The following is a 25,341-nucleotide window of genomic DNA, read 5'->3' on the forward strand; positions in this document are numbered from 1 at the left end:
TTGATAATTACTGCTAACAACAAGCCTTAATTTTGTTAGTATATGGCATTTGTAGGAGGAAAGTGTTTCACGGGCTAGTCGGTTGACTATTTGAATTTCAAGATATACACTTGTCCATACTAGACAAGTCTTACATCTGTCACTGACCATTTGTATATAGGGTAAAGAACATAAATAGTCTCCAAACTATAAAGTATTTCTTTATTAAGTTCGTTAACTATTAAAAGTTATAAAATAATTCTTCATCATAGAATTGTAAGTCATCGACTATTTATGTCAAGCGAGTGATTATAAATAATCTCCTATAATAATTGTAAGTCATCGACTATTTATGTCAAGCGAGTGATTATAAATAATCTCCAAATTATAGGGTATATCCGCTATGTCCGTTCCTTTTCATTCATGAAAGCTCCCCATAAAACCAATTCGAAAACGCAAATTTAGAAGAAAAAGAGAGTGATTATGGCAAGCGGGTGGATCAAATCTTTGCAATGTAAATCCAGAGCATTTGAAGATGTTCATCACCCAAACCCCAAGCGTTTGATATCCACTTCCAGCTGTAGATCGCGTTCTCAGACCATCAAAGACGTTATCAGACCCGGACCCGGTTTAAGTAATCCTCCGCCGCGGCCTCGCCGGAGAAGCTCTACCCGAACGCTGACCGAGTTACCCGAGGGTGATCCTTCGAGGAATGTCGTGGAGATTATCTTCCATACGAGTTGGAGTCCCGATGCTTTCACTGGTCGCGTCGAGAAGGTTTTCAAGGTTCAGAGTTGTCCGAGGACGGTGACGCGGTTCGAGGAGTACCGGGAGACCGTCAAGGATCGGTCCGGGTCGGGTTCGGGTGAAGAGGAGGACACGAGGTGCGTGGCAGACGGGAACGAGGTCATGCGCTTCCGTTGTTTGGGTACCACTTCGGGGGACTGCGGGATGAACGACGCGTGGGTGTTTCCCGGCTGGAAGGATGCGGCAGTTTGCACGCACGCCGGGAGCGGCGGGGCGCACGGGAGCGCGGGACGTGGGAGGGGGAGGAGGGCGATGTTGGTTTGCCGGGTTATTGCTGGTCGAGTGTCGAAGCGGATGGGGTTCGGGTACGAATCGTTGATGGATGGGCGAGCTGGGTATGACTCGGTGAGTGGGGACAACGGCGAGCTGCTTGTGTTTGATCCACGTGCGGTGTTGCCTTGCTTTCTTATTATGTACAAATTGTAAAAATATATTTATTTATTTATTTATTTATCTGGTTAATGCTTTTTTTATATTTTGAATTGTAAAAAATATATGTTTCGCCCTTAATGTCTAAAAATTGCTGTTAACTCGTTAAATAACCCAATTCACTGTCTTAACTCGTTAGTTAACTTTGTCATAGATATATTATTATTAACTCAGGTTATAGTTGTGTTAATGAGAATAAGTTGTCTATTATCGATTATTCACGATTTATCTTTTTAATTTAAATAGAGAGTCGTGGTATATAACATAACGATCTTTGATGATGTAAGGTATAAATGATTGTGGCTATTCATAGATTAGCAGATTAGATAGATTTAATCATCAGATCTTGAATTTTGTCATTATAAATCACGGTGATATGTTAGATATCTTGTCTATGCTTTGTAGCTAATTCGAAAATTTGTGTCCAAAATATACAAATTTTTAAGAAACTTTGGTGAGCAAAAGAGTCTAATTGAAAACCTTAACTAATAGAGAGTAAATAATTTTCAAATGTGACGTTTAAATATATAACAAATTGATGTTATAAATATATTATCATTAAATCTTATTTTAAAATTATCACAACTCAGGTAACAGAAGTTAATGGTTGAATGATCATTTTATTGTAAATCTAAGACGCTAGTGAGTATTTAATGATTTTTTAAGAATTTAATAGTGAAAAGAGAAACTTATGTAAATTTCAGTGACGGTTTAAATATTTTACCCTAACTTAGCATACATTTACACTTATTATAAGTTATGACATCAAATTTATATAAATTTTAATGACTAATTATTTTAATTGAGATTATTATTATTTCTTGAGGTATCGGATTTGAACATCAATAATATTTGTGATATAAACGTTCAATATCAAGTAATTAAGAACTATCTTTAAACTGATAATACTTTAGACTTACCCCTAAATTAATAAAAAAGTGATCATTTAAATATAAAACTATATCATAATATGAGCAAATGAGTGATGAACATTTAACAATTGAATTAGCACGAACTAAGTGGTATCCATAGTAAAAAAATTGTTGTTATTCTTTGAGGATTTAGATTCGAACACCGAGAATGTCAGTGATATGAACGTTAATGTCAAAAGATTAAAATTTATCTTTAAACATATATTATCTTATATTTACCTCAAATTAATAAAAAAACAATTGAATTAATAGATATTTACCAAAAAATAATATATTGGCGGAAGCCTTAAATGGAGGTCAGCTGATTTCGGGCATAAAGGATGCATTCATTTCTGGGCTTTTTTACCCCACTGACACCGTTTATTTTTATTTTTACTTTTCTAACACCGTTCGACCAATATTTCCAAAACTAGCACCCTTTCTGCTGAGTTGGCAAAGGCGCGTCCCCGGGGGCGCGCTTTACCCGTGTTTTCGCTGAGTTGGATGCCACGTGTGAAAGGCGCGTCCCCGGGGACGCGCCTTTGCCATATCAGCAGACACGTGTGGAAGGCGCATCCCCGGGGACGCGCCTTCCATTAAATGTCATTAATGCCCCCATCCGTTTTTCCTAACTACCCCTCCTCCTCCCCTATATAAACCCCCTCAACTCTCACTCATTCTTCACACCAAAATCATCTTCTCCTCTCTTATATAACTCAAATTCTCCAACTATTTGAGTTTTAAATTTGTTATTAGTGGTAAGAAATTTATTTTTATGTTAGTATTTTTTTAAATAGTTATTATTTTTTATCAATTTCTTATTTCGTTTTGCCCTATATGAACGTCAGTTAGTCGTGCGGATGGGTATGTTACTTTTTCCCAATTTTTCTATCAATTTCTTATTACTTATTTATACTTCATATTAACTATTACATATTCCTAATGACTTAGGTTACGAACTCTTACCTCAAAGGTTTGAGTCGATGCTACAAGAGCTGTTTGGCAAAAATAAGAAGGGGTGCGAGTACATTATGGACATCAGCAAAGAAATGTGGACAAATGCATATGACGGGGGGTATCGCTATGGTCATATGACAACAAACTTGGCTGAAGCAATAAATTCAACCTTAAAGGGGGCGCGTCATTTACCAGTCACGGCGTTGGTCAAAACGACTTATTTTCGTTTGGGTCAACTCTTTGCAAAACTCGGTGGACAAGCTCTTACTTGGATGCAAAACGGACATATTTACCACCCAAGACTAGTAGCCGATTTACAGAAAAAAATGGCTACATCAAATGGGATGTTAGTTACAAATTTTTCTCGCACCCGTGAATTGTTTCGTGTAACCGAAATGCCACGTCCGCTGCAAGGGATTGAAGCTAACTCTTTCAGAGTTAATCTGCAAGAGAGGTGGTGCGATTGTGGTTTCTTTCAAGCACTCAAATATCCATGCTCTCATGTCATTGCTGCTTGCTCACATTCGCATTTGGACTACAAAAATTATGTTGATCCCGTATACCAACTTTCACAAGTTTTCAAGGTATATGAATTTGAGTTTCCGCCCATAGGAAACGAAAGAGACCCAAATGAGATTCAAACTTGGCTTACAATTGTCCCAGATCCATTGCTATTGAGGGACTCAGGTCGTCCAAAATCTACTAGAATACATTGTGATATGGATATTCGGGAGAAGTCAACAGAACAAAAACGATGTGGGCATTGTAGAAACATCGGGCACAATAGAAAAAAATGTCCAGCTCTGTTATCATCATATAACCGTTAACTCTTATGTAATTAAAGTTTTTAAATGAATGTTTTTATTTCTAATAATTTAATGTTATTGCATTTATATAATTTGTCAATGTATGTACACCTAAATAATTTTTTTTAACTTTTAAATACATAAATATATTTAATATATTATTTAATATAATATTTAATATTATTAGTTATAATTTTTACATTATAATCGAAACATTTTACATAATATAATCGAAACATTTTACATAATATATTATTAATTTATAATAATAATAAAAATAAACTATTTATTATAAAACAAAATACGTGTTTGCTGAGTTGGCAAAGGCGCGTCCCCGGGGACGCGCCTTTCACACGTGGCATCCAACTCAGCGAAAAACCGGGTAAAGCGCGCCCCCGGGGACGCGCCTTTGCCAACTCAGCAGAAAGGGTGCTAGTTTTGGAAATATTGGTCGAACGGTGTTAGAAAAGTAAAAATAAAAACAAAAAATCACCTCATTTCTGGCCATTTGTCATCAAACAGAAACTGCCTGCAATTCTCAACCACTTTCTTCTTCATGTACCCAAAGTAAAGTAATTCATATCAGTTTATTAAACTAAGTTCAAACAATCATTTTAATTAGGTTAAGGTACACAAATGGTCCCCGGCTATCGAAGGTTGTTTTATTAAGTGTCTTGATTATTAAAAGTTATAAAATGATCATTCAATTATAGGATGTTGGTTTTTTAATCCTCGACTACTAAAAGTTATAAAATGATTATTTGACTATTCATTGTATTCTAAACTCGTCCTTTTTCATTAAAAAAATTATGTCAATTTGAGTTGGACGTTAACCTGCTGACTGAAATATGACAAAATTTGATCTTAGAATCTCAAACGACTATCATATCTCAGTCAACAGGTTAACGTCCAACTCAAACCGCCATCAATTTTTTAATGGAAAAAATGATGAGTTTGGAGCACAATAAATGATCGGGTGACCATTTTATAACTTTTAATAGTCGATGACTCAAAAAAGCAATGTCCTATTGTAGAGGGATCATTTTGTAACTTTTAATAGTCGAGGGACTCAATAAAGCAACACTCTATAGTCAATGGACTATTTATAAATTTACCCTTTTAATTATCATAGTTTAAAAATGATTGATTGTTTCGTAGCCAATAGACAAATACTTGACCAACAACTGATTATTCTAGTGGAATGAGACACTAGATCCCTTAAGTAAGGTTAGAGGTTCGGATTTTGACCATTGTGAATTGAGCAAACTGGGTTTGAATGGTCATTCTTACCTCTGCAATACCCTATCCGGATTAATCGATCAATAGATTAGATACCGATATTATAAAAAAATAGACAAAATACTTGGAAAAGTTAGCAGCTCAGCAAACTTTGAACTTTGATTGCTAGGTAAAAGAGTTAAATGTGTGATTAGGTGTAATTAGATTTTTTTCCTCAATAAATTATCAGAGTTCAATTGAAAAAATAAGGGTAAATTACAAGATTAGTACCTAAACTATTAGTTTCAGTCCGTTTTAGTACCTAAACTTTAATTTTTTTCAAAACCATATCTAAAGTTTAGTTTTTATTTCATTTTAATACATCACCGTTAAAACTTTAGTTTTTGTTTCATTTTAGTTTCATGATAAAAAAATAACGTTAAGTTTTTAAAAAAAATTGAAAGTTTAGGTACTAAAACGGACCAAAATTGATAGTTTATATACTAAAGGTGCTAAGTTTTTAATGATTGGGCACTCAAATGTAATGAAAACTAAATGTTAGTCGTGATTTAAAAAAAACAAAAATTAATGTATTAAAATGGACCAAAACTAATAATTAAGTTACTAAATGTATAGTTTACTAAAAAATTAATCTATTCTATCAAGATCAATAACTAGTCCTTATATATACTATCAAGATCAATCACTAGTCCTTATACTTTTCAAAATTTTAAATTTTGAGAATCATTCAAACGATATTCTTTAAATTTATTTTTAACAAATTTTATTATTATTTTGTACTACGTATAAATTATAGATGTTAGTTCATATTATTAATTTTGATCATTTTTAATCCATTAATTTAATTATATTGTATCTAGTTGGATTATTACTAAAATTTTAAATTAAGAGGTATAAAAAATCTGAATTAATAAATTAAAATATAAAACTAAATTTATAATTTATAAATAATATAAAAGCTAATAACAAAAAGGGTAAAGTACACAAATAGTCCCACAACTATAGAGTATTACTTTCTTAAGTTCTCCGACTATTAAAAGTTACAAAATAGTTTAAAATTCTAATAATCGTTTTAAATTCTGAGATCATATCTTAGTTAGCATGTTAACATCCAACTCAAACTACGATCAACTTTTTAACAAAAAAAAACGAGTTTAAAATACAATAAATAGTCGGATGATTATTTTGTAAATTTTAATAATAAGAAGATTTAAAAAAGTAAAGTCTTATAATCAATAAACTATTTTATAATTTTTAATAATCGAATGACTCATTAAAATAATACTTAATAATAGATAAACATTTACCTACTTTAACAACAACAAAAAATCAACCAAATAAACTTCGAATTGAACTCTCGATCTTATGCAAACCGAACCTTGAAAATAACGAACCATCAATAAATGGGTATTTGCCACGTGCCTTGAAACTGTTTCCAGCCCAACAAAAGAAGAGTCAAAACTTGAATTGAATCGTAAACTTGGGTAATGGCGAAGCACTTTGCATGACTGACAAATACCCTTTATATGGACAAAAATTCAAGGCTACCCATTGGAGTTTCCTCATATTTGGTTGCCAAAATCTCAACCTTTTTTGTTTACTCTTCGGACCTTCCAAAGATCTTTACCTTTAAACAAACCCCAACTGAATCCTATGTTTCACTCCGCTTAATTGATTCACGAAAGTTCATTTCTTTTTCTCTCCCTATTGCATCCCAAAGATCATTGCATTCTTCCTTTTGTTCAAACCAAGTTTCAAAGCTTTGCCTTTCCCTCTCTCTATCTTTCATTTTCCTGCTATATTTTTCGCTTTTGCTGTTGTGAAGCTGGGTTTATTTAGGTGTGTAAATGGCCAATGCATCGGGTTTTTCAACACCTTCGGTTTCGAGCCTGAGGAGAAAGCTTCAGCCTTCAATAGGCGTTCCTCAATCTGGGTTTTGCTTCCCTGAAGGAATCTTTAGGAGGGTAGTGCGCTCAAGTGGTGTTGAAGTTGCCGGGACGCATGTTTCCCCTTCTCAATCTCGAGTACCCAAGTAAATTTCTTATGTTTGTCTGGTTCTTATTCGATTCTAGTTTGGTTGATTATTTGTGTTTAATTTGGCTTTTGGGTATTGATTTATGTTAAAGGCATGCTTATTGGTTCGGTTTTGATCTCCCAAATATATTTTGTACTTATAAACTATAAATTTGATATATTATTGAGTTTTAATGGTTCATGCACACTAGTTAGAAGCATATGCATGTGCATCTGGAGATTCATAGGGGAGTTTAAATTTCAGAGTTTAGGTTCTCATTTGATTCTGTTGCTTGCTCTAAGGGGCTCTTTGGTTCAAAATGGAATTCACATTCCTATGTTTGGTTGGCCGGGAATCTTCTCAATAATATTTTATTAGCCATAGTAGATTTTTTTGGGTATACCATTATCTCCCTTTCCTTAGTTATTGTAAGATTACTGGTATTTTAGACTAAAACGCCTTAATATTTTTTCAAAAATATCATTATTCTGTCATTAAATAATAAAAATTCTACAAAGGTTAAATTACAAATTTATCTTTAAACTATTTTAGATTTACAAAAAAAAAATCTATAATTAAAATTTTATATAAAGTTCAGGGTTTAAAAAAAAATTTACCCTTTCATTCAACTTTTTTATATTTTTAATTTTGTAAAAAATTATAAATTTTATGAATTTAAATTTTTTAAAATATATATATAAATATTTTCCATCTTGTTAAAAAATAAATATATAATAAAGATAATTTAGTAAATATACATTTTAATAATCTTTTATTCCTTTAACCAAATACGGTAATCTTACATTCATGCTAAACTAACCAAATACAAAATACAACATTCTCAGTAATCCTATTTCTTAGTAATCTTACATTCCCACTGGTAATCTTATATTTCGTGAAACAAACGCATCCTAAGTGGTTATAAGCCTGGCTTGAAAATTAGTGATGAGCTGAAATTGCAAATCCACTTATGCAAGTAGCTCTGCATGTATTAAATTCGGTGTCAGCAAGATGTATGGATTTGTATGCTCTTAGTGTTCTTAGCTGAATTAACTATTAATGAAACTCGGCATCCAACTTAAGAATGGTGCTTCGAAATAATCAGCAGCTTAGGATACTGCATGTGGCAGACCAAGAACAACTTACCGTATCGAGCTTGTTGCTGAAATAATGTATGTAGTTATCCATGTCTATATATGCTATAGGAAAATTTGCTCTGGTTATGAAATAGGAATAGAGGAAATAACTAGTGGTTTTGAGATTCCGCCATATGTATAAAGAAATCTCATTCTGAGCCTGACCCCTTGTAAGCTAAAATCTGCACACCTTACTTTACATCTTACAAGCTTGAGATTAATATGGTTAGAGTTAGATACATAATATTGGTGCATTCATCTTTTGGTCTGTTTGGTCTCTGGGAGGACACCGATTGATAGTTTCACACTAGAAGCATTTTGTTTCTCTTATAATGGCGATGGAGAAGCCTTGCGGGACTGTAGGGTTTAGTTGAAGTAAAATGCTTACATGTAATCCCCTTCGACATTGAAATTTCCTAATTTATCGTGTCAAACAATTACACCTGTCACTGGTATTTATTGTGTGCTTCAAATCTAGTCCGGCGTTCAGAATTGAGATGCTGGTTCACTTTTATTTTTTTATCTACTTGTTTAACATTGAAAGATGATGATTTTCCTGATGTACGTTCTACTTTCCTATTTTTCTGCTGGAAAAATACAGGCTTGTCAGTAAAGGCTGCAAGCTAGTTGGTTGTGGATCAGCGGTGCCATCTCTTTCAGTTTCCAATGATGATCTTGCAAAAATTGTTGATACTTCTGATGAATGGATATCTGTCCGCACTGGAATACGTAACCGACGGGTTATTTCAGGTCGGAACATAGTCTAATGCATAACAGTGCAATTGTAGAATATTATCTTTTGTCGGCATTTCCTACTTGTATCAAACTTCCACTGATGTGATAAAAACCCCTAGCTTAAAGCTTGTAGCATATTTTTCTTTTTTACGAAACATTGAAGCTTACATCTTTCTCTTTTATTTGACATCCTTGTATCTTTGTGGAGGAAATAACAATTAACTGTTGCTCTTACAGGAAAGGAAAGTTTAAGAAACCTGGCGGTTGAAGCGGCAAGGAAAGCCCTTAAAATGGCAGATGTTGAACCCGATGATCTCGACCTGATCCTGATGTGCACATCTACTCCGGAAGATATTTTCGGTGATGCTCCAAAGGTATAGAGGAAAGGGTCAATACTAATCATGGAATCTATTAAGGATGCTTTAATAACATGGCAATTTTTATGATTTGTTCTCTCTCTGAGCTACATGTAGGTTTCTAAAATCTACAATTGCATGCTTCTATTCTATGTATTTTAGATACGACTGCTTCTAAATATTCTGAATATAAAGAGGGAGTTTACAAGTGAGATGTCTCGGATTTATCTTCACTAACTTGTTTGTTTTGATTACCACATATGATCATATATGTTTTTTGTATTATAAGAAATGTTGAGTATGTGCATGCAAGCTTTTCTGTTTCACTGAATTCGAGAAAATTTGTCGATATTAATAGATTATATATTGGTCTCAAAACTTCTTTTGGTTCACCCTTTTGTGTTTCATTAGGGGTTTCCGTGGATTTTTGTGTGGTAGAAACTCATGCGAAGTGGTATAACCAAATATAATCTGAAAGTAGGTTTCTTGCCGCATTCGTGAATTATGGTTGAAGAATAGAAATTTGACCGGAGATTTTGATTTTATGTTTAAGCATTCTCTTTGGGAGGGAAGTAATTGATGTTCTAGTGAATTTCATGAACGTAGTAGTTGATTTTATCAAGTGTTGCTGAAAATACCACTTTTCGAACAGGGTTTGGTTTAGATAACTGTTTGGCTATACAGCTTTAGTATAATTCAAAATGTTGATTTTCCATGAGCTTCACTTGTCTTCAGTTTTGTATGTGGGTCTTCATACTGCTACGTGCTTATTTAGACAGTGATCGTGTATGTTTTACGGATCACTAATTTGTTTGTGTTCTGGCAACCTTTATTTATGTCGTAAGGTCCAAAGGGAGCTCGGCTGCACAAAATCTCAACTAGCGCATGATATTACTGCGGCATGTAGTGGATTTGTGCTGGGTCTGTTCTCAGCTTCTTGCTACATTCGGGGTAATGAATTTGTTCATTTTGCATCGAACTCTTAAAGCCGTTAATGTGGTATGGAATAAAACTTTTGCCATTGTGAATTACAGGAGGTGGCTTGCGTAATGTTTTAGTAATTGGAGCTGATGTTATTTCTCGATTTGTTGATTGGGCCGACAGAGGAACATGCATTCTCTTTGGGGATGCTGCTGGTGCTGTCGTAGTTCAGGTAACGCACTAATACCATCTTTTTATAAGTCCACTCTTGTCTGTACGAGGCAATGTCGAGTTTTTATCAGTTCACTCTTTTCAAGTTAGCTTATTTATTAAGTTCTATGAATTTCGGTCAAATGGTTTCTTCCGAAGAAATAGTAACCATGTACACCTCTTCTGCTATGGAATATGATATCATTCACTGATTCAAGATACAAATGATTCTGCAGGCCTGTGATGCTGAGGAGGATGGTTTATTAAGCTTTGATTTGCATAGTGATGGTGAGGGTGCAAGGTATGTGCTTTTTTTAAAAATATATATATATATATATCATATTGCTTCTTTTGAGTAATTCAACTGAGCTGTCACACTCCTGTTTCAGACATCTCGGTGTCCCCATAAATGACAACGAAATCAATGATCGATTGGGTTCTAATGGTTCGGTGTTAGAATTTCCTCCTAAAAGGTCTACTTATGCCTGCATACAGATGAATGGTAAAGAAGTCTTTCGCTTTGCTGTCCAATGTGTGCCGCAATCAATCGAGTCTGCCTTGGAAAAAGCAGACCTCAAAGCATCGGACGTTGACTGGTTATTGCTCCATCAGGTATGTATATATGTATCATTTAGATGTACAAAGATGGTATACATTTTACTTTCATTAAAATGCATCGTTCCATTTACTTGGCCTGCTGGCCTAACCGTGTCCCGGAACACTCCCATATTACTGGTGCCAAGATTTGTCCTTCATTACAGTTGGGAAAAAAAATATTAAATGTTGACTATGCCCATGAAAAGTGACCGGTAAAGCCATAGCTACTGGTTCACATATATGATAGCTGAGGATAGTATTCTGAATAATTCTTCCATTGATTTATAGACCAGGAAAATCTAACTAGACTTCGATCAATGCAGGCAAACCAGAGGATTATCGATGCAGTTGCAACACGGCTAGAATTCCCACCGGAAAAGGTCATTTCAAATCTGGCAAATTATGGCAATACGAGTGCCGCATCCATTCCTTTGGCACTGGACGAAGCTATTCGAAGCGGAAAGGTGAAGCCAGGCCACACAATCGTGGCTTCGGGTTTCGGTGCAGGTCTAACTTGGGGTTCTGCCATTATCAGATGGGGATGAAAAACTGTCTTGCTGCTACATTAACCATGTAGAAAGAAAAGACATTCTCGCACAGAGCTGCAATCGAGGTTCCCGACTCCCTGACCGAAAACTCTCGCTGCTACATTAACCATGTAGAAAGAAAAGACATTCTCGCACAGAGCTGCAATCGAGGTTCCCGACACCCTGACCGAAAACTCTCGCCGACAACGCGCCTCTGCGTAATCTCGACCAGCTCCATTTTGTCCGGACGAAATTGGTTTATTGTAGTTGGCACTGCAAATAAAATCTCTTTTTAATTCGTGTTTTTTTCAAACACTCATAATTGAAATTCCTTTTTTATCACACCATATGATGAGCACTGTACTAGTAAATCCCTCGACTCAAAACGTAGGCTTGAGTGTAGTACAGCAGCATTTGCTCGAGTTTTTTTCAAATCAGAAACAGTATGAAAATAACTTCATCATAAAGTGCTTTTTTTTTAATATATGTTTCTATTAGTCTAACGGATTAAATATAAAATAATTGTTTAAATTATATTATTTTTCGTGAATAGATAAATAAAGTATTTTTTAATTAATCTTGGTATATAATGTTAAAAACATTATCATTTTAGGTGTCGTCAACAGCGTTAGTTTCATTTGTTAAGTGCACGTGTCATAATCTGGTAACTTTGAAAATTAATTTTTTTAAAAATTAAAAATATTTTATTTTCAAAAAATTCCTATTTTTTTTTCATAAAATATCAAAGTAACTCAAATACTTAAAATCTTTTATTCTAGTCCTATTTACTTTGATTGTCAGTCATCTCTGATCAGTCATTCACCCATATCGTATCACTAATACGTCACCGACCACCTAATGACCGGTCACAACTCTTATTATCACCTCGAAACCCAAAATTTCAAAATTTCTGGATTTTATTCCCTAATCCCTATCCCAGATATCCAATCCTCAAATTCCATTGGTCGATGGTGATAATGTAACCGGCTCTGACAACCGTCCATTTGATCAGCTGTTTAATTGATCGTTTGGCCTTTGACCGGGCCATGAAAATGTCATGGAAGCAGGGGAGGAAAAGGGATGTGGGAAGCTGGTAAGGGAAAAGTATTTTTTATTTAATTTTTTTTTTAAATTATTATTTTAAAAAATAAAAATTTTAAAATTATGACGTGTTAAGAAATTGACAATTAACGGCTCGAAAATTTAAAATGATAATGTTTATAATATTAAAATATTAAAATAAATTAAAAATATTTTAGATGTTTATTTGTAAAAATCAAAATAATTTAAACGCTTGTTTTACATTTAAGCGTAGTTTAATATATTCAAATGGTTTAGAGCATCAAAAGATTCTTAATATTTCCAAGCCATAAATTCAAAGCTATGCGAAGAACACTCTTGGGGAGAGTCAATAACTACCACTACCAGCTAAAACAACAGCAGCAATCGTATAATCTCTTATCAATTCACTTAATCAGCTCAAATTTCGTTTCTCGAAGCGACAATGGCAATAACAAAGTTCCGAAAGAAAGCTTTGAACCATGGCTCACTCTCGTTTCAACACTAGCTAAAGGAGGCACCGACATGGACCTTACACTACACGAGGCTTCCAAGATGCTCCACTCCGGCATTAAACCAAATGACTACTCCCTAGTTCACTTGGTTCGGGTCTCGACTGATCTGGGTATTGACTCTTACAGCTCACAGCTTCATTGTTACGTTTTAAAAACTGGGTTTGTCTCCAATGCGTTTGTTTCTAACGCTCTGTTGAGGTTTTATAGGCGAATCGACTCGTTATGTGAAGCGAATAAGCTGTTTGTTGAAATGCCTCAACGGAGTGTCATTTCTTGGAACTCTATGATTTCTGCGCATGTTCAAACTGGGAAGTTCCGTAAAGCTTTGGGTTTGTTTCTTGAGCTTCATAGGTCCGAAATCTGTTGCAACGAGTACTCATTTACTGCAGCTTTGGCTGCTTGTGGTCAGCTGGGGTTTTTGCATTTAGGCAAGTCAATTCACTCCAACGTTTTGAAGTTTGGCTTTGAATGTGCAATTGTTGTTGAGAATTGCTTGATTGATTCATATGGAAAATGCGGGGCTGTGGGCGACGCCATTTTGGTTTTTGACAATATGATTGATAAGGACATTATTTCGTGGAATTCAGTTTTAGCCGCCTGTGCTAGAAATGGAAACCTTGAGCAAGCCTTTAGTGTATGGAGTGAAATGCCGGCCCGTGATACTATATCTTACAATGAATTGATCAGTGGCATTGCTCAGTTCGGAAACATAGATGATGCAATTGGTATTTTACTCGATACACCGAGTCCGAATTCAGCTACATGGACTTCGATTCTGACCGGATATGTTAATCGAAACCGACCATGGGAGGGTCTTCGGTTTTTCAATGAAATGCACTCCAATGATGCTCAAATGGACGAGTTCTCATTTTCAATAATCCTAAGCGGAATTGCAGGTCTCTCAGCTTTAACATGGGGAATGTTAACCCATTGTTGCACAATAAAGTGTGGTTTGGATACATCCGTTGTTGTGGGAAGTGCTCTCATTGACATGTACTCCAAATGCGGGCACGTTACGAACGCCGAGTCTATGTTCCGATCATTACCAAGAAAGAATTTGGTGACTTGGAATGCTATGCTCTCCGGTTATGCTCACAATGGCGATTCAACGAAAGTGATCCAGCTTTTCAAGCAGCTCATAACTCAAAGGGACTTGGAACCCGATTGTGTCACGTTTCTTAACGTGTTCGTCGGGTGTTCTCACAACGAAACGTCACTTCAATGGGTGTATCTGTACTTCGAGTCAATGATCAATGATTACGGGATTAAGCCCACCGTCGAGCATTGTTGTTGTCTGATTCGGCTAATGGGTCGAGGAGGAGAGACGCGGAGAGCGGGGAGGCTGATTTATGAACTCGGCTTCGGATCTTGTGGTGTGGTTTGGAAGGCGTTGCTCGGTGCTTGCGGAGGTTGTAAGGATCTGAAGGTGGCAATGGTTGCAGCAGCAAAGTTGATTGAATTGGAGGGCTACAGTGATTATGTTTATGTAATGATGTCTAACATTTTTGCATACCACCAAAAATGGGGGGAGATGAGTGTAATGAGAAAGCTCATGAGGGATCAAAGAGTAATAAAAGAAACTGCTTGTAGTTGGATTGAAATGGAAAATGTTGTGTGATAAAAGAACTCGCATTCGAGGATAATAATGAATTAAAATTAGTATGGAGTTTAATTTTTATTTATGAGTTGAATTTGTGTGTGAAATACAAATTAAATATTATCTCGTTTAAGGGGTAATTTTTTTCTCATTAGACATAATTTATCACTTTCGCCCATATTGTATTTCCGCATCAATTTAGTTTTCTAAATTACTCGATTGTAGCATTCTATACCCTACCCGTAACTTAAAACCCTAAATTATAAACTCTAAATCATTCTATATCTCAGTCAGCATGTTAACGTATAGCTCAGACAACTGTTAACTTTTTAACGGGAATGAGCTACCGTTAACTTTTTAATGAGAAATAACAAGTTTGGAATGGAACATAATAAAGTGACTATTTTGTAACTTTTAATAGTCAAAAGACTCAACAAAACAACTCCCTATAATCATGGGACCATTTTATACTTTTTAAAGTCAAGACTAAACAAAGTAATATTTTATTATCGAGGACCGTTTATGCTATTTGCCCTATTGTTTTATTAAAGTCGATAATAATTTTTATGATTTTTATAGCACTTAGCACAATTTTATTGGTAAAGCTTTTTTTAATATGTTAAAAGGAAGAAGAAAAAAAGATAACACTGCGGTTTTATCTTCGAAGGCGAAATCGTGCTTATGACTGGAGACGTTTCTTTGGAATCATGCTTTGGAGATTTTGGAAACAACGTTACAGTCTTGTCTTCGAAGGAGAAATTTAGCCCACCCACACTATTATCCAGTCCATCAAGTCTTGGGCCCAATCCATCAAAGCAAATCGCACCCAAGTGTACCATTCAGAGGAATGGAATTCAATTTTGGAAGCCTCCTGCATGGCGTTACTAAACTCAACACCGATGATTCCGTGAATCAAAACACAACAGATGCAGGAGGAGGCATCCTTCGTAATTTCGAAGGAGATTGGATTGCTAGGTGTTATCGTAGCTTGGGCGTTGTTTCATTCTCCATGTCGAACTCTGGCCTCTTACTGATGGTTTAGAGGTCGCATGGATTTGAGGATTCAGAAGTACGAAGTCGAGATGGATAACAAAAAAGCTATTCGGATTCTCTCTTCACCTTCTTCCCTTTTTGAACCAGCTTTGGTCTGTTGTATTCGAGATCTCCTGCATCGCCGGTGGCAAATCACTTTCCAGCATATTCACGGTGAAGCTAACAGCGTTGTCGATGCGTTAGCACTACTTGGACGTACAGGCACTCTTGCCCGGTCAGAACTCGCTCATCCGCCAGCTATTATACATCGTCTCCTCCAACTGGACTTGGACAAGTGGAAGAAGAGGACTCTTAACCGTTAATTCAACCTTTCTTTGTAACCCAAAAAAAAAAGACAAATAGGATAATAAAATTAAATATAAAGACATGAAAGATTCTAAAAATTTGAGAGATAACTTGATTAATCGAATTAGTAAAATTACAAATTTATTTCCTTAAAGGACCAAAGAATTGTTTCAAAAAATTGTTTGGGTGTGACCATTTTTCTTTCTTCACCCATAAATAACCCTATGAAAAAGAGCCTAAACTATCACCAAAAGAATGAAGAACACCAGCACTACCAAAGAAAGAGTCCAGTTTGATGATCTACAGACGAGTCCAGTTCCTTTGTCGGAAACATTGTCTGATTCTGAAAAAGAGCTGATCTCGAAGTTAGGGTTCGACCCATACAAAGCTTGAACACCTTCCACATCGTCAAGTTTCAGTTCCCTTCTTCTTGCCCGAGGACTCAAGTTCGGGTACATGACGGCGTCCTGTACCGAGCTATGACCCAACCCTAGAATATGACCGATCTCATGCGTCGCCACCGACTCCAAGTCAACAGCTAACTTCGATTTCGCTTTCTTGAAATCTACGGCCCACGTTTCATCTTCATCGAAGTGCATCCTCCCGTTCTCCGGCGCAAATGCATGAGCCAACACTCCTAGAGCCCCGTCGAATGCTTCCCCGTCGCCGTGGTCGCCGCCGTAGAACCCGATTGTTATATCGGCTTTTTCGTATTCTTCAGTTTCATTAAAGTTTATGGGAATCACCGAAGCCCATCTCGAGAACGAGCGTTTGAAAGCTGTTCGGATTTCCGGTAAGCTTATGTAGTTTATCATGTTGGAAGGGGAGAATGCGTATGTCAACGTCATGGGCGTCGTCGTCGAAGCCGAATCGTTGTTCCACCTCGGCCGTCCGTTGAAATACACGAAGTGTTTCGATGCATGGATCTTCGTGGGGGCCGAATCGGAGACGCCGCACCTCGGTGACATGATCGTCGATATCGTGTCGAAATCGAGCTTCCCAGTTACCGGTAACCCGAACTTTTTCTGGTACAAGTTAACGGCGGATTCAAATTGGGTGTCGTAAACGTCAGTGAAATTGTCGTTCCGGACGGAGAGGTACCCGAAACGTTGGAAGTATCTCTTGAGCTCCGACATGCCGGAGATGACGTGGCTACCGTTGTCGGCGTCTTTAAAGCGAGTGAAGTTAAACCACGTGGCCTTGTGCGTATGTGTGTCGCCGGTGGTCGTGACGGTTATTTGCTCCGGTGTGATCCTGGCGGGAAAACAAGCACGTGGGAAAAAACAGAGGAAAAGGAACAAGAGGAGGATGGAATCGTAACGAAATAACGAAAACTGCATAGTTGCGGTTGGTAGTTGCGTTCTGGGAATTGAACTGATCATTAAATATAGAATTATATAAATGGTAGGTTTAGTTATGTATTTGGGTTAGGATAAAACCCCCAAAAAATAATAAATAAAATAGAATCCTAATGGATATAGAACTTAATTAACCATATAATTAATGTACGTTCTAATTTCAATACTTTAATTTTGTACTTAAATTATTAATTTTAATTCGTTTTAGTACTTAAATTTTTATTTTTTTTAAATCATGCCTAATTTTTAATTTTTGTTTCGTTTTAGTACCTCACCAATAAAAGCTTAACGACAATGTATTTTTATGAGTAAATTATATTATTCATCACTCAACTATCTTCTCACTCCTATTTTGATGTTGAAATTTAAAAATTTGAAGTTGGAGTGATTGAATTATGAGTAATTTGAAAATTAAATAATTATGTTAAAAAATTTAAAAGATGTAATATACCCATAGTAAAGGTTCCGCAAGCAAATTATCCGTTAAGATTTTAACGGAGAGGTATTAAAATGAAATAAAAACTATGGTTTTGAAAAAATTGAAAGTTTAAGTACTAAAAGGGATCAAAACTGATAGTTTAGATATTAAACACATAATTTACCCTAGTATATATATATATATATGGTTATTATCTTAGTTTAAGCTTGATTAGGTTCAGATTTGACCAAAATCAGTTTATTTTCATCGTTTTAATTACATTACTTGAGGTTTCTTTTTCAGACAACCTTCCATTAAGACTTTTCTCCTTTGTTTCTTCGATTGCGTGTTTGATCCTCCCATCAGTTGCGTCAAATATTTGAACCCACTCGGCTCTAATTTAGTACAGGCGATTTTTATTTTAAATTTGAGTTTAGAATAATCTTTTATTTGATTTGAATAAATTATTATAATATTCTCTAAAATATAATTATTATAATGACTATATATTTTTTAAATTTATTGAATAAAAGATACCAATGTCTCATTTGACCTGAAACTCGACTCATTCATGGACTTAACAAATTAAAGCATGCCATCAGAGAAATTCTAAGTCTTCAATGAGGAAAGAGACTAGGGAACTTCAAACCATCGGGAAAAAGATACTGTTCACGGCATGCACCAGTCTACACGCGCGCTTTAGATTCAAGGCATTCCCATGAGTGGAGGAGGGCTGCTAATTTTAGTTTGCCAAAGTCTTCCATGTTTTTCTTCCTCCTTCCGGCTCCAATACTTCGTATTAATTGATTTAAATCAACTCGTGTCGTTAAAGATAATAATTCTACCCTCATTTATTGGGTTCTGATCCATTTCGATATAATCGGGTCAGATTTTTTAAGAGGTGAAGTCAAATCGGGTCAGGTTCGGGTGAAAGGGTTAAAAACTCTGACTCGAGGATAATATTGTACTTTCCTTAAAACTTTTATTATTTTTTAATTAAATCATTAATTTATATCGGGTCTATTGGGTCGGGTCGGATTTATACACTAAAAAATTGGTTCGGGCGAAGTCGGGTGGAAGATATATATTTTCTGCGTCGGGTTGGGTCGGATGTGGGGTATAAAATTTTCAGGTTGGGTAAAGGGTTAATATTTTTGGGTCAGGTCGTGTTGACCAAAAACCCGACCCTAACCTAACCCTGTTGTCCCTATATGTCGTACACCTAGTTTTGATGGGTGAGTTTTCAATAAAAAAATTTATGTATATACAATAACTCAAACTCGAAAACTTAATCGATATCAAACAGCTTCACACTTAAATCGATTAGTGGATGGGTCCATGATTTTTGTCATAACAAATGGAGTTTTAGATTCAAAACATTTGGCTGGTTTATAATAGTCAAGTATATAGAAACAGGGTTAATTGCATCAAACATACACAAACTATAATCATATTTCTAAATTGATCTATAAACTTCAAAACATTTTAATTAATCGCTCAATCTTTTCAATAGGTTTTTTGCTAGTATAGTCATCAACTTGGATGTTAAACGTAAATCCAAATTTAAAGTAGAACATATGTAAAACACATGGATCAAATCATAAATATATGTACACATATTGCATACGTAATTTTGAATTTAATGGTTTACTAAATAAAAAGATAATATTAGGTAAACTATGCATTTAATATTTAAACTATTAGTTTTGATCTGTTTTATTATGTAAATTTTAAATTTTTTCTAGATCATACATATTGTTTAGTTTTAATTTCATTTTAGTACCCACAATTAAAAACTTAAACTGTTTAGTACCTAAACTATCAGTTTTGGTCCGATTTAGTACCTAAACTTTCAATCTTTTCAAAACTTAATATTAAATTTTGAATTGAGTAATGAAATGAAACAAAAATTAAAGTTTTTAACGACATGTATTAAAATGAAACAAAAATTAAACTTTAAGTATGATTTTGAAAAATTAAAAGTTAGGTATTAAAACATATCAGAATTGATAGTTTATATACTAAATACGTAATTTACCTTAAATTTTAATGATATTTTCTGTTTTTAACGTGTTTTTACACACAAACTTAAATTTTAATCAATGTAATATAAATATATTATGTATCAAATTCAAATTAGATTTTAGAGTAAAATACACTAGAAACTAAACTACGATGACAGGATTATTTTAGTCATTTAACTTTATAAATATTATAAAATAATTATTAAATTTATCAAAATATTCATGTACCATCATACATAACAATAAATTTTAATAAGTTTAATAATCTTTTTATTATAATATTTTAAGAAATTTAGTAACTCTTTTATAATATTTTAACAAATTTAATAATTATTTTATAATATTTAAAAATTTAATGATTAAAAAATAATTTTAATACAATTTATGGTATATTAGCTTTTAATGTTATTACTAAGTTGACCCGGGCAATAACTAAACTTTCCCTCGTAATTATGGCATATTTTAAAAAACCGTTTGTCTTCTTCCTCGCTCATCAACTTCCCCATAACCCGGCGGAATCTCATGCATCTCTCCCTCTAATCTCTAATTTTTCATGTTCCTTTTGTGTTTTCGTTTTTTATCTTGAGGCATCTATAAACAAAATCAGAGACCTGTAGCATTTCAAACAAGCTTTGAGAGTGTGGATCGCATGAAAGAAGGGAGAACCGTGATTTTTCTTCGATTTCAGCCTCCGTCATCGCATTATTTACAATCGTATCCTAATTCTTGTTTACCGATTGATGGTCGTAGTCGTTGGGAAGAGCGGGAGGTGGGACGCGGCGATTTCGTGTGATTAGAATGGTGAAATTAATGGCGGAGTCGGTTTGTTTGAGTCCGTGATGGGCGTAGCTAAGGCGAGGTACGGGCCAAGATGGCGCTGTTTCAGCATCAAAACGGCAGCGTCGTAAGCAACAAGAATGTGTTTAACAGGCCGCGATCGCAGAGGAAGCCAATTTTGACGTCGGTCATCTGTGGCTTGATGCTCTTTTGCTTGGGCGTGATTTCGCTCCTCACCGGCCATATGGCGTCTGAGCTCGAGCGGTACTCCCAGCGATTTGCGAGACAAAGCCTCTTCCATTTGGTAAAATGAAAATTGAAAGAAAAAAAGTTCGTGTTGTTTGTTTAATGTTGAGATTTGCTTCTTTTTTAACATTTTTTTATGCAAATGCTGTAGGATGAAAGCAATAAAGGACCGATTGATACATGGAAATCTGAATATGCAAAATACGTCTATGGTTGTAGCGAAAGTAGTGCTAAATTTCCTGGTACGTTGTGTTTATTTATGTTATATGCATTTGGTTTATTTTTGGAATATTTGATATTCTTTACTTAATTGGATTAAGAAACACATTTCAATTCCAACAGGATTTGTAGTATTTTTCTGTAATTCACCGCTGGTTTCTCCTTATTAACTCATGACAGAGCGTTTACAGGCGCAAAATGAAAGTTGTTGCTTAGGTGTTTATGTTAGTTCAAATTCTCTGCATCTCTTTTAAGTTTATGATTTTAGATGATGGCAGCAGCTTTAGGTTCTTTTGATGACAATCGGTAAACTATTATGCTCAGACTTTCCATTTTTGTTGAAGTATTCATGTTCAACATTTGTGTTCGACTACAAAGATATCTTGAAAATCTTTTGTTGAAGTATTCATGTTAGCTTGCAAATGCAAATCTATGGTGCTCTTATTGATTAGTAATTGCTAATTTTGAAATGGATGAGTCCTTGGTACATCATAAAGTTAATCGGTTACTATGATGTTTAGCTATTTCTTAGTGCAATTTGCCTATGTTTACTATTTGTCATCTGATAATATTGGTGTTCAACTTTGAAGATAAAACTAAATTACAGATGATTTCTTCCAGGTCTAGAATAAGACCAAATTAACTCATTCTTAGCAGTTTGCTGATGCTTCTTTTTTTACTTTTTAGCATAGTTATCAGTATAATGGTTTTAGTTACCTGATTTCATGTATCATCTGTTTTCACTTCTTGTAAAAGAAATCACTTGGCACTGTTTTCGTTTTTAAGTTTCATCAATCTAGTCTTTTGAGTTCACTGATTCATCATCTACATTGATAATTTGATATGTAGATGCTATTAGTGAGAAAGAATCAAATGGTTATTTGCTTATTGCTGCAAGTGGAGGACTGAATCAACAAAGAACAGGAGTAGGTGGAATTATTTATGCATTGTGATATATTTTTGGGTAAATATCCTAATGGGAGATCTTGAAATTGCTCCAATAAGCTTTGCTTTAGTTAATTTGAATAAATTCGATGTGCCTCTTGAGCTAGTTATGAATTTATTTGCTCCAGCTGCATTAATCTTCATTTTTCTTAAATCATTTGTATTTGACACTCGTATCGAACTTATATTTAGATATGAATACGAGGATATGATCTTCCAAAACTCATGTTGCATGCATTTACGCATCTGGTAATCACACCGAGTCTAAAGGCCCAGTGTGCTATTTCTTTAGAAGTAATAATTTGCTTCTGGTACACAGATATCAGATGTCGTTGTTGTTGCACGGATACTTAATGCAACCTTAGTTGTACCCGAGTTGGATCACCATTCGTATTGGAAGGATGATAGGTGAGTTGAATCAACTTATTAAAATTAGCTGACCCTATTCCCATGTGTAATGGGGTAAGGGGAGGTAGGGTAGTAGGCTGCCCCCAATGCTAGGTTGAGAGCAACTTCCTCCGGCAATTATGAATTGTCCCTATTTCTCTTTTACCTTGTTGAGTATTTGTTTTTATTGTCATGCAGTGATTTTTTCAATATTTTTGATGTCGACTGGTTCATTTCTTACCTAGCAAAAGATGTAACCATTGTCAAAAGAGTTCCTGATAAATTCATGCGATCGATGGAAAAACCTCCGTACACGATGCGTGTCCCAAGGGAATCCCCTCCGGAATATTATCTAGACCAAGTTCTGCCAATACTTAAAAGAAGACATGTAAGACCACTTGCAGATACTCCACACTAATGCTAGTTTAGATTGATTACAAGGAATAATTTCGACGATTCAACTCTGTTTCTTGTCCATTCCCTCGGTTGTCTGATTAGTAGCTTAGAAGAGAGTTGGATCAACTTCCAGGAACCATGTTAGTAGAATGTGATTCTTATTATACAATTTCTAGGATATTATGATTTTCATGTTGGGGTGCAGCAGTTAACACAGGAAATTTTGTAGGACCTGCAACTGACAATATTGGATTACAGACTGGCCAAAAACATCGACGAAGACCTTCAAAAGTTACGTTGCCGGCTAATTTCCATGCTTTAAGATTTACAAAACCTATTCAAGAACTTGGACAAAAACTTCGTCATGAAAATGCGTGAGAAGGCTACACGTTTTATTTTACTCCATTTGAGGTTTGATCCATATTATGGGTGTACTCAAATTAGCACATTGGTTCATAAGCATGCGTAGAGAAACAATCATAAACATGATTTTAAACTCTGCAGAGACCCTTTTTTCCTTCTATGATTCTTAACATTTTCAATTACAGATTCGAACCAGATATGCTAGCGTTTTCCGGTTGTTACTTCGAAGGAGGAGACAAGGAGAGAAACGAGCTCGCAGAGATATGAAAACGATGGGAAACATTGCCGGTGAGATACCGTCTTTACGATTTTGGAACCATTTATAAACATTGCCCTGCATTTACTTAAACTGCACTTGTAATCGTACTCGTGCAGGACATCGATGCCTTTGGGGAGAGGAGGCGAGGTAAATGTCCGCTTACTCCCCATGAAGTAGGGTTGATGTTGAGGGCACTTGGTTTCCAAAATGACACATACATCTACGTTACATCAAGAGAAACATATGGTGGAGAAGAGACTCTGGCACCACTAAGACATCTCTTTCCAAACTTGTATACAAAAGAGACGCTTGCAAATGAAGAGCTGAAGCCTTTTCTTCCTCACTCTTCTTCCCTTGCTGCCATCGATTTCGTTGTTTGCGACGAAAGCGACGTATTCGTCATCAATAATAACGGAAACATGGCCAAGATTCTCGCAGGTCGAAGGTGAGAAATTTAGTTGTTTCCGGCACATCTTAAGCTGTTATTTCTTTTTTTTGTGTGTTTGTAATTTCTTTGTTGTTTTTGGATTGGAAGGAGGTAGACGGGGCACAAGAGGACCATAAGGCTAAATGCCAAGAGGCTGAGTCCGTTGTTGATGGAAAGGGATCAAATGGATTGGGATACCTTTGCCGAGAATGTGAGGGCTGTTCAAAGAGGATTCATGGGAGAACCTGATGAGATTAGAGCCGGACGTGGTGAATTCCATGAGTACCCGTATTCTTGTATGTGCGTGAAGCCGGCAAGCAATATTGGCGGCAAGGAGAGCGGAGATCATCGGTTTCGACAGTTCAAAGAAGATCAAGGATCCAGGAAGAGAAGCAATGGGGAAGAAGAGGCAGTTGTAGGAGTCAAGGAGTTTGAAACATAATGAATAGACTATTTTGTAACCTTTAATAGTCGAGAGACTCAACAAAGTAACACTCCATGATCATGATCAAGAACTATTTTGTAACTTTTAATAGTCGAGGGAATTAATAAAATAGTACCCTGTAATCTTGGGACCATTTATGTTTTTTACCCTATATTTTTTTAGTTAGTTTAATTATTAAATTAAATCTCATTTATTTAGGTTAATTGTCTTTCTGCAATGATTATATTACCAATGATGATAAGAATTATAAAAAAAAAAAAAATTACGATTATACAGCCTATTAAGGATGAACCAACTTCCTTCTAACTTAATCTATGATATCTATTTTGACCTTTGGTCTTTTGCTCCAGTAGATTTTATATTTTTCTCTATTTTATATTTTGATAAATTACGTATTTAATACCTAAACTATCAGTTTTAATTTATTTTAATACTTAAATATTCATTTTATACTTAAAGTTTATTTTTTGTTTCATTTTAGTACACTACCACTAAAAATTAAGTTTATGCTTCATTTTAGTACCCTTGTTCAAAATGTAACATTAAATTTTGAAAAAATTTAAAACGTAGGTATTAAAACGGACTAAAATTGATAGTTTAGATACTAAACACGTTAAGTTTTTAACAGTTGGATACTAAAATAAAATAAAAACTTGACTTTAAGTATGATTTTTTAAAAAGTTAAAGTATTAAAACGGATCTAAATTAATAATTTAAGTATTAAATACAAAATTTACTCTTATTTTTTTAATGAATAAATTACAATTCAAATTTGGGTAAACTATGTCAATGGCCAATAATATTTGGGTAAGAGTTCATTTTCATTATTGATGTTTGAAAGTCACAAATCCGTCTCTAAAATTATCATTTGTTACAAAATAGTCACTAACGTTATCAACGGTTAACAAATCGTTACTACAATAACGAAATGCTGACGTGACACA

At 35.0% G+C, this 25,341-nt stretch overlaps 4 protein-coding genes and 1 pseudogene across 4 annotated transcripts; 4 read left to right on the forward strand and 1 right to left on the reverse strand.

Moving 5' to 3' along the window:
* The first annotated feature begins 400 nt into the window (after positions 1-400).
* LOC120132569 lies at positions 401-1,289 on the forward strand. Its single transcript, XM_039149309.1, has one exon. It carries the CDS (start codon positions 463-465, stop codon positions 1,210-1,212), a length of 750 nt encoding a protein of 249 aa, XP_039005240.1. The 5' UTR covers positions 401-462; the 3' UTR covers positions 1,213-1,289.
* A 5,551-nt stretch (positions 1,290-6,840) lies between these two features.
* Positions 6,841-11,836, forward strand: LOC120132744 (3-oxoacyl-[acyl-carrier-protein] synthase III, chloroplastic-like). Its single transcript, XM_039149435.1, has 8 exons — positions 6,841-7,160; positions 8,880-9,028; positions 9,251-9,387; positions 10,215-10,320; positions 10,404-10,522; positions 10,737-10,801; positions 10,890-11,112; positions 11,421-11,836. Exons 1-8 carry the CDS (start codon positions 6,976-6,978, stop codon positions 11,640-11,642), a joined length of 1,206 nt encoding a protein of 401 aa, XP_039005366.1. The 5' UTR covers positions 6,841-6,975; the 3' UTR covers positions 11,643-11,836.
* Positions 11,837-12,958: 1,122 nt separating this feature from the next.
* On the forward strand, positions 12,959-14,823 carry LOC120132743 (putative pentatricopeptide repeat-containing protein At5g47460). Its single transcript, XM_039149434.1, has one exon. It carries the CDS (start codon positions 13,008-13,010, stop codon positions 14,814-14,816), a length of 1,809 nt encoding a protein of 602 aa, XP_039005365.1. The 5' UTR covers positions 12,959-13,007; the 3' UTR covers positions 14,817-14,823.
* A 1,546-nt stretch (positions 14,824-16,369) lies between these two features.
* LOC120132632 (metalloendoproteinase 1-MMP-like) lies at positions 16,370-17,479 on the reverse strand. The gene has a single exon (XM_039149358.1). It carries the CDS (start codon positions 17,471-17,473, stop codon positions 16,370-16,372), a length of 1,104 nt encoding a protein of 367 aa, XP_039005289.1. The 5' UTR covers positions 17,474-17,479.
* Positions 17,480-20,804: 3,325 nt separating this feature from the next.
* Positions 20,805-24,394, forward strand: LOC120132633 (annotated as a pseudogene).
* The last annotated feature ends 947 nt before the right edge of the window (positions 24,395-25,341 follow it).

This window comes from Hibiscus syriacus, unplaced genomic scaffold (assembly GCF_006381635.1).
Source record: "Hibiscus syriacus cultivar Baekdansim isolate YM2019G1 unplaced genomic scaffold, ASM638163v2 tig00110569_pilon, whole genome shotgun sequence".
Lineage (NCBI taxonomy): Eukaryota > Viridiplantae > Streptophyta > Magnoliopsida > Malvales > Malvaceae > Hibiscus > Hibiscus syriacus.

What these genes read in the sequence shown, in the direction of transcription:
- LOC120132569 (XM_039149309.1), top strand. Translation starts at nt 463, where the DNA reads ATGGCAAGCGGGTGGATCAAATCTTTGCAATGTAAATCCAGAGCATTT.
- LOC120132744 (XM_039149435.1), top strand. Translation starts at nt 6,976, where the DNA reads ATGGCCAATGCATCGGGTTTTTCAACACCTTCGGTTTCGAGCCTGAGG. An exon ending in TCTCAATCTCGAGTACCCAA is followed by an intron (nt 7,161 to 8,879) that starts GTAAATTTCTTA and finishes GGAAAAATACAG; the next exon opens with GCTTGTCAGTAAAGGCTGCA. An exon ending in AGCTTCTTGCTACATTCGGG is followed by an intron (nt 10,321 to 10,403) that starts GTAATGAATTTG and finishes TGTGAATTACAG; the next exon opens with GAGGTGGCTTGCGTAATGTT.
- LOC120132632 (XM_039149358.1), bottom strand. Translation starts at nt 17,473, where the DNA reads ATGCAGTTTTCGTTATTTCGTTACGATTCCATCCTCCTCTTGTTCCTT.
- LOC120132743 (XM_039149434.1), top strand. Translation starts at nt 13,008, where the DNA reads ATGCGAAGAACACTCTTGGGGAGAGTCAATAACTACCACTACCAGCTA.